At 65.6% G+C, this 8615-nt stretch overlaps 1 protein-coding gene across 1 annotated transcript; it reads left to right on the forward strand.

Moving 5' to 3' along the window:
- The first annotated feature begins 336 nt into the window (after positions 1-336).
- Positions 337-7141, forward strand: PRICKLE4 (prickle planar cell polarity protein 4). The gene is made up of 8 exons (XM_084301907.1): positions 337-498; positions 4323-4475; positions 4615-4722; positions 4803-4940; positions 5041-5241; positions 5488-5674; positions 5776-6084; positions 6344-7141. Exons 2-8 carry the CDS (start codon positions 4326-4328, stop codon positions 6820-6822), a joined length of 1572 nt encoding a protein of 523 aa, XP_084158033.1. The 5' UTR covers positions 337-498; positions 4323-4325; the 3' UTR covers positions 6823-7141.
- The last annotated feature ends 1474 nt before the right edge of the window (positions 7142-8615 follow it).

Genomic DNA, 8615 nt, shown 5'->3' on the forward strand with positions numbered 1-8615 from the left:
CATGAAAGGCACCCCGACGGCAACCCGGGCTGAAGCGAGCCGCGGGAAGGGCGCGGACGCTCGGAAAATGAGAGGTGGCGAGAAAAACAGATGTCATCCGCGGCTCGCTGCCCTGTAGGGTTAACCTCCTCCCTCCCTCCCTCCCCTCCCCTCCCCTCCCCTTCTCCAAGCCTTTGCTCTTCCCCTCCCCGCCCGCTGCTCCGATTCCCTGCCATTGGCTGCCGCTGTAGGTTTAGGCTAAAAAGCCTGTAATTAGGACCCCAGCTGACACAGATCCAGTTTCCTGGGCAGGCAGATTAAAAAAAAAAAAAAAAAAAAAAAAAGGAAAAAAAAAAAAAAGAGAAAAAAAAATTAGTTTCCCTCGCTCGGCTTGGATGTTTTCCTTTCGCTTTGCGAAGTTTGCCCAGCCCAGGCTCCCTTCCCTCGCCTGCGTCGGAGCCACTCGGGTGCTCGGGGCTGGACGGGACGGCGGAGCCCAGCGCGGTGGGGAAGGGGCAGGTAGGTGGGCAGGGGTCCCCCTGGGGTGGGGAAGGGGAAGGTGGGTGGGCGAGGGGGTCCCTCGGGGTGGTTCTTCCCCATACGGGGGCTGAGGGAGCCGGGGCTGGAGGAGAAAACCGTCGGGACCGAGGGGAAATGGGACGATTTCCCCATCCGGGAATTGTTGCGCGGGGAAAGGCAAGGTGGGAGAGCTGGGAGAGGAGAGGGAGGGGGGTTTTGGGGCTGGTTCCTCTCCGGGAAAAACAGGCGGCGGGGAGCAGGGAGCTCCCTCCACTCCTGAGGTCTTTGTCTTTGGGGAAAACGGCCCTGCAGAGCCCCCCGAGAGCAGGGGAGGGTGGCGATGGAGCCACCAAGGCGCCGCCGTCCCCAGGCTGGAGCCCGCAGGTGCAGGGGGCTGGGGGCTCGCCCCGAGGAGCTGGGGGGGCACTGGATCTGCCGGCACCGAACCCACTGAGGGTCCCCACGGGGGATTTTGATGTCTTCTGCTCTGGCTTGGAGGGAGCGGGGTGGTTTGGGGCTGGCCGTGGAGCTTTCTGCTGGTGGATGAAACCCACCTGGGGCAGGGAGCGCGGTGCCGGGCTCGGGTCGTCCCCGCGGCCACAGGAGCGAGAGCACTGCAGCGGGTTAATGGGTTACTCACTGCTCCCTGCCGAGCTAGGACGGGGAAAAAAAATCCCTAAGAACCCCCCTGCAGCAGCAGCACCTCCTCCTGCGAGCAAACAAGCCACACACCGAGGGTCCCCTCCGGTCACTTGGATGGCACGGTGCCGCGTGGCGGGGCAGGAGAGGTCCCTGGGATCTGTGCCACAGCACCTGGGCTGTGCGCTGTCCCCGTCCCTCCTCGCTGCCATCCTTGGGGACGGCTGTGCCAGGCACCCAGGCACCGATCCTGCTGCTGCCATCGCGGGGGGTTTTGGGGGCCAGGTTGGGGCAGGCTGGCTTTGGTTGCTCTGCAGGACGAGCTGCTCCGGCTCGCCTGGCCAGAGCTCAGCTTATCTCAGCCCGAACGCATCTCTGCAGCTCCATCGCCACGCACCTCCGCTGCAGCTGTGTTGACGGGAGCAGAAGCACAAACAGGTTATGGTGGGGGTGAGGCGTACCGAGCCGTGCCAGGGTGTTTTTGGGCGCTTGAAAGGGGATCCGGCCTTTATTTTTTTTAATTTTTTTTTTTTTTGGCGATGGCCAGCAGACGCTTTTCCTCGGGGCTGGGGAGCCGGGGAGTGTTTGGTGGAAAATAGGACGGAGGTGGCTGAAAGCAGGTCGGGGAAAAGGGAGCAGTGCTTCAGAGAAACGAGGGCTGTGGCAGGGATGCAGAGCAGCCCCTGGCTGGGCAGGGAAGCGGGAGGCTGCGCTGAATGCGAATGGGCCGGGGTGGCTGCGCCGCACGGTAACGCTGCGACCTTGGCAGGAGAGGGCTGGCAGCCCACACGCGCTCCCACCGCCAGCCAGGGACTGGGGCTGCTCCCAAAGGGGATTAAAATTCCCGTGGGTTTCAGCCTCTTTTAGCCAGGGAGCTGCAAGCGCTTCCCAAAGAGCACAGAAATGGACTTGGAGCAGGACGGGGAGCGCTGCGGGGCCACCGAGCCAGGCGGTGCCGGCACCAAAAGGCACCGAGCAGGCAGGGGAGCATGGCAAGGACAGCGCCCATCCTTTAGAGCGGGTGCAGGCTGGAGGAACTCCTGGGGCAGGACCAGAGGCTTTTGAAGCCCATGGAAGCTCCGCGGGGCGGCTCTCAGCCCGTCCGACTGGTCCCTCGCGTGGCCCTGCTGGGGGGCCGCGCCGTGCCGGCGGGGAGGAGCAGGTCCCCAACGCGCCCTCCTGCCACCTCCCCTGACGCCAGGGCTGGTGGCCCCGCCGGGAGCATCCCGCATCCTTCCACGGGCCGGCAGGGCAGGGCGATAGCAGGACTGCCCGCCGGCGGCGAGGAAGGAAGAGGGGACGGGAGCAGAGCAGAGGAGCCGGACCTGTCGGGGCTGCCTGGCTCCTTAGCATGGGAGGCGCGCAGCGCTGTCACCGTCTGGGGCTAATTACAGGGACTCGTTCGCAGCCCAGACGGCTGCCAGCCGGTGTAATCACATCAAACCGGGCTGGGCTGGGCTCCCCCAGCACGGCCCCATTGATTCACGGCCCTGCCCGCTCCGTTCTCCCCAGCTTTACCCCGCTGCCAGCCCCGGGACGGGGAGCCCCGTGCGCCCTGCTGCGGGGCTGCCAGCCCTGCTGCCTCCACGGGGCATCAAAGGGGGCCGGTGACAACAAAGCCCCAAGAGATTAGACAAAGGCAGCTTGGAGTCTTAATGACCCAAGCAAAGCCTGAGACGGCCATCCACGTCCCGTGGGGAGAGCAGGGGTGTGTTGCCAACAGGGACCAAGCAGCAGCAGATCCAGGACGCTGGACCCATGGGTGTCCTTAGCCAGCACCCCAGGGATGGGGGCCATCCCCCATCGCAGCTCTAGAGACAAGGTTGTTCCCTGAACCACCACCAGCAGCTCTCATAGAGAGGTCCTCACCAAGGCAGGGCTCTCTTTGGGCTGTAAATACGCAGAATTGGCTCAGACACCGTCTTCCCCCTCGGTGCAGCCCGTCTGTTCCATCCCGCCGGCCGATCTGCCGCGTTAATCATTGAGCTGTGCACCAAGGCAACCTGAGCTGCCCGGGCTGATCCCGCCAGCTCCCAGCTGGAGCCCGGAGCAGAAGCTCGGAGCCGGCCACCTTTGGGTGCCCTGGTGCCCTGAGCTGCTGCGTGGAGGAAGGCGCTGAGAGCTGGGGCTGAGCTGGGGCTGAGCTGGGGGTGTTGAAGCTGTTTTATGGGAGCAGCAGCAATGGGGTCGCTGGTTCTGTCCTGGAGCACCCAGCAGGGACGTGCCACCTCGCTGCGGAGGGACGAGCTGGGTTTTGTGGCACGAGGAGACCTGGAGCCACCTGCCAGCACGTGGCCGCGTGGCTTGAGGGTCACCAAACCACAGCTCCAGCTCATGGAAAGCAGGTCCCAGGGCAGGTCCCAGCTCCTGCTGGGTACCCGAGCGAGGTGGCGATGGCACGGCTGGGGATTTGGGGTGCGGAGGGGCGCAGCGTGGCCCCATCCCTCCCACCTCCCCACCTCGCAGGACGCCCTGCAGAGCGTGCAGGGAGCCACGGCCTCGCCGCCTCGCTTGGTTTTGGAAAGCCGAGGCAGGAAGGAAGCGAGCGGTGACAAGTGGCGCGTGGGGAGGAGGGGACGGATGGGGACGGCCGGGTTTCCACCCCGGACCCATTAACCAGGCAGGCGGTGGCGGCTGGGCGAGCCGGCTGCCCGGGCAGGAACAGCAGCTCGGGGCAGAACAATAGCAGCCCAGGGGGAATAAATTATTTTCCACTGAATTGGGCTAGACCTCGGTCTCCTCCCACTGCTCCGCTCGGGGACAGGCCACTAAAGCAGGGATCGGCCGTGGGATCAGCATAGGGCTGGGAGCAGCCAGGGAAAATCTCCTGCTGTGGGTGAGCAAACAGGCAGCGGGGCTTCCCGAAACCTCTTCCAGGCTGAGCACAAACACCCAGGGGCTCCCCCTTGTGCAGCTTCACCCCAACACCGTCCTTTCTCCGGTGCCTCCCGCTCAGCAGGCAAAGCCCCAGAGCAGGGAGCACCTCGGTGTGGGTTTGTTTCTCACCCTTGCCGAGAAGGGAACGACCCCCCCAAAGCCCTTGCACTTCTGTGGACGTTCAGCAAAGGGTCTCGAGGTCCCTCTGCACCTGGGCATGGGGGGGATGATGCCTCCCGGGGTCAGCCAGCCCCCTTCTCCCCGCCGTGCCACGGCTCTCCCCCAGCTCCTCTCCTCTCTCCCCGCAGCTCATGTCCCTGCCGAGCCCCGCATGGCCCCAGCCGGACGAGCCCCCCCCCTGCGGCACCGCCACCGGCCTCCCCCCAGCCTCGTCCGACAGCGACTCCGGCTGTGCCCTGGAAGAGTACCTGGAGCCCCCCGCAGACCCCGCGCCCTCCAAGGTGGGCAGCGCCTGGCCCTCGCGGGGCTCCCTTTGCTCCTGCTCTGCCCCAAAGGGCTCGGATGCGCCTTTACCTCGAGCAAAGCCACTTCATCCCCCCCGATCACCCCCCCGTTTGTGTCCCCGTGCTGTGTCCCCAGGTCCCTGTGTGCTTCGAGAGCCGCTCGCTGGATCCTGCCTCTCCCGCTGACCGGAGCCGGCTCCGCGTCAAAGCTCTCCTGCAGCAGCTGCCTCCTCAGGACTGCGATGTAAGAACCAGATTTATTCGCTGCTGCCCTCCCCGGGGTTTTATTTCCTCGCTGTCCCTCACCTCTTTTACCCCGTGCAGGAGCGGTACTGCCCTGGCCTCGCCGAGGAGGAGAGGAAGCAGCTCCGAGCCTTCAGCGCCCGCCGCAGACGGGAGGCGCTGGGGCAGGGGCAGGAATGTCCCGTGCCGGGTCCCTGCCACGGCTGTCCCTGCAAGGAGGTGAGGTGTCCTCCCCCGGAGGGCTGCACGCCACCAAACCGTCCCCCAAAAAGCAATCCTGACCCCGAGTCCCCCCTCTCCCCCTCTCCGTGCCTTGCAGTGCGGCCGGAGGCTGAACAAAGGCGACCCGGGGATTTCGGCGTCCCGGCTCGGAGACCACTTCTGGCACCCGTCCTGCTTCTCCTGCCACTTCTGCCGCCAGCCCCTGGTGGATCTCATCTACTTCCAGCAGGACGGGAGGATCTACTGCGGCCGGCACCACGCCGAGCTCTTCCGACCCCGCTGCGCCTCCTGCGACCAGGTGGGTGCCAGCGGGGAGGATGCTTTTAGTTCTTTTTTAATTTTTTTTTTATTTTTTATTTAATTTTTGCCATCATTCAGTGCTCCGTGCTTGGCCGGGAGCTGCAGGGCAGGAGGAAGGATTCCTTCCTGAGCCCTGCGCGGAGCCCCACGCCTGCCCCGAAGTCCTTTGGCCCCAAAAAGCAGGCAGTGGGTGGCGGGTTTTCGGTCTGGCTGCGTACAGGATCGGGTTTTTGTCCCCCTGCAGCTGATCTTCATGGAGGAGTGCATCGAGGCGGAGGGCCGGCGCTGGCACCCGGAGCACTTCTGCTGCCTGGAGTGCGAGGCGCCGCTGCGCGGGCAGCGCTACGTGATGAGGAGCGGGCGGCCCTGCTGCCGCGGCTGCTTCGAGAGCCTCTTCGCCGAGCCCTGCCAGGCCTGCGGGGACCCCATCGGTACGAGCAGGGTGGGGTTGATGGATTTTTTTTTTGGGGGGGGGGGGGGGGGGAGGTGGCGGTGGGGAGAGCCCCTCGCTCACCCCGCGGCCACCCCTCAGGTGTCGACAGCGAGGAGGCCACGCACCAGGGGCTCCACTGGCACGCCCGAGCCCCCTGCTTCTGCTGCAGCCTGTGCCGAAAACCGCTGCGGGGGCAGCCCCTCACCGCTCGCCACGGGCGCCTCTTCTGCTCCGAGAGCTGCAGCCTGGGGCTGGACGCGGCCTCCAGCGCCTCCGACTCCTCCGACTCGGCCTTCGTCTCGGCCCCGTCCCCCGACTCGACGCCCCTCTCCCGAGCCGGCCACGCAGCCAGGCCCGCGCCGGGGAGCGCCGCGAGTGGAAGAGAGTGGAAAGGAGCGGAAGGCGGCGGTAGGGATCCGAGTGCGGCGTTTTCGGGGCGGTGGGAGGGAGGTGGAAGCAAAGCCAGGCTCTGCTCGGCTGCTGCAGCGCCCTGGGGTGCTTTTGGGGCGCGTGGTGTGGGCGCTGCACCGATTGGGGCCGCAGTAGCAGTGGGAGCTGCGGGTGGGTTGCAGCAGCCTTGTCTTGCACCCTGAGCAGCCCTCACTGCTGAACCAGGGTGGGCTCAGCTCCCTCCTTCCTCACCTTTCCTCGCTTTTCCTTCTTGCAGAGATGTCTCCGGACCAGGCCTCCCTGCATCCTGCCTTCAGGAGCCTCGAGGACCACGAAGCAGCCACGGAGAGGAGCCGGGACGTGGCACATGCGGGGATGCAGGGGTCAGGGGGCAGCCCCCAGCCCGGCACAGAGGGGCCCAAGGGGCTCGGAGCCCCAGGCCCCCCAATTTCGGGGGATCCTGGTGCCCGAACACCAGCGGGTGACGGAAACCCAGCCCTCCCAGCGGGGCTGTCCCCCACCCTACACAGCCCACGGCCGGAGGACACCCACCTGCAGGACATCACGGAAGAGGACGACTCCTGGTGCCCCACCTGCTCCTCATCTTCGGACTCAGACTCGGACGAGGAAGGCTTCTTCTTCGGGAAGCCCATTCCCAAGCCCGGGATGAGCTCCCTGGGCAGGGAGCCCCCGGAGAGGGCCAGGGGCAGGACGGCGAAGCCGCGGGGCAGCAGCAAGCACTGCAGCGTGTCCTAGGGCCCCCACGCCTCGCCGGGGGAAGCACTTTGCACGGTATTTAAGCAGCAGGACAGCAGCTGGAGGAAGGGGAGGGGGGGATCCTCGTCCCCCTTGCCGTGGTCTCCGTGCATTCCAAGCGCGTTTTGGACACGGCCCAAGGCCGGTGGGGAGAAGCCGCCGGGATCCTTTCACCGGTAGCCGCAGGCGAAGCACAGCCTGCCCTTCCTGCCGGCCTCTCCCGCAATTAGGAACAGGTAAAGCGAGTAGGGAGCAGGGAGGCAGCAGCCCGCACCGGGGCGCGCTCGCCAGCTCCCGTCCCAGCCAAGCTGGCAGCCTCGGAGAGCAGCAACGCAGCAGGGAGGGCGGCCAGGGGCTTAGGACGAGGGCAGGGGCTTCTGCCTGACTCGGACAGGAGGGATTTATTTGGCCCCCGGGGTCAGATCCAGACGCCGGGTGGGGGTCTCTCACCCGCAGGGACTCTTTGGAGGGGCGCTGATGCTGTCCCGTAGGGTGCTGCCACCACGGGGAGGGGACGGTGCTCCAATAAAGCTCAGCTGAGACCTGAACGCAGGAGAGCCGACGGTGCCTGGCCTGATTCCCTTCCCACCCCAGGTTTTGCCGTGCTGCTGGAGAACCACGGACCCCAGGAGAGGGTCCCCAGGGTGGGGTCAGGCTGGGGGGGCCACCACAAATCCCTGCACGCTGACCCCGGCAGAGCAGGAGCAGAACAACGGCGGTGCGAGGATCAAAGCTCAGTTAATTTTTTATTTTTTTATTTTTAAAAAAAAAGACCAAAACCCTGGGTTTAACGGAGCAGCACAACGCCACAAGAAGAGAGCAAGGAGCTCTGAGAAGGGGGGAGCCCTCCCGTCCTCCTCTGCCCCAGCTGCTCTCCCTCCCGCCACCCTTCAGTAAAACCCTCTTTTCTTGAAAATTCAGCTCAGGGTGGGGACAACCTGCCCACGACCCCGTTCCCTGCCTGCAAACCCCAATTTCTGGCCGCCCCACGACCTCCACACCCCCCCTTTCCACCTCCAGAAGGGACGGAGGGACCTCACCGACCCCGACACGGGGGGCTCTCCACACATTTTCCCCCCCGTTTAGGGGCTGGGGGTGCCGGAGTCGTAGCTGTTGATGAAATCCTCCAGCTCCTGGAGGTGGTGGGTGCGCACCTGGCGCAGGTTGGCCCTCAGCGCCAGCCCCAGCGCCGCCTCCATGGAGGGCTCCTTCTGCAGCAGCATCGTGGCCACCACGGCAATGGTCAGGCTGAACTGCTGGTACGACTGCAGGGAGAGGCAAAAGGGGCAGCAGGGGGCACCCCAAAACCTCTCCCTAAGCTGCACGAAGCCCTCTCGGGGAGGTTCTTTCCCCCCCCCGGGGGTGACAGCCCCTTCCCACAGCACCCGGGGCTGCCCCGTGGCTTGCCCAGCACCCGGTGTCACCTCATTCCCTGTGGATTTTGAACCTCGGGGGTGTCCCCATCTCCTCGGCTAGCCCCAAACCCTGCGTGTGCCCGCCAGGACTCACCAGCTCAATCTCCTCTTTCCTGGCAAGGACAGCGGCGGAGCGCAGATCTGTGCTGGCCGGGGAGGGCGCGGGGAGCGTGGAGCAGAGCAAGGGCTGGCAGCCTGCAGCCTGGGCAGGGGAAAAACGAGGGAAGGTCGCATGCTTTGAAAGGGAAAAGGAGAGGGCAACAGAACAGGAGCGGGGTTGGGGCCGAATTGGGGCTGCTGGGGACCGGCCACCCTGTGGGGACACCTCTAGCACCTCGTCACTCCCTTCCCTCCCAGCACAGCGCTGGCAGCAGCACC

This window comes from Netta rufina (assembly GCF_964035555.1).
Source record: "Netta rufina genome assembly, chromosome: 26".
NCBI classification, from domain to species: Eukaryota; Metazoa; Chordata; class Aves; order Anseriformes; family Anatidae; genus Netta; species Netta rufina.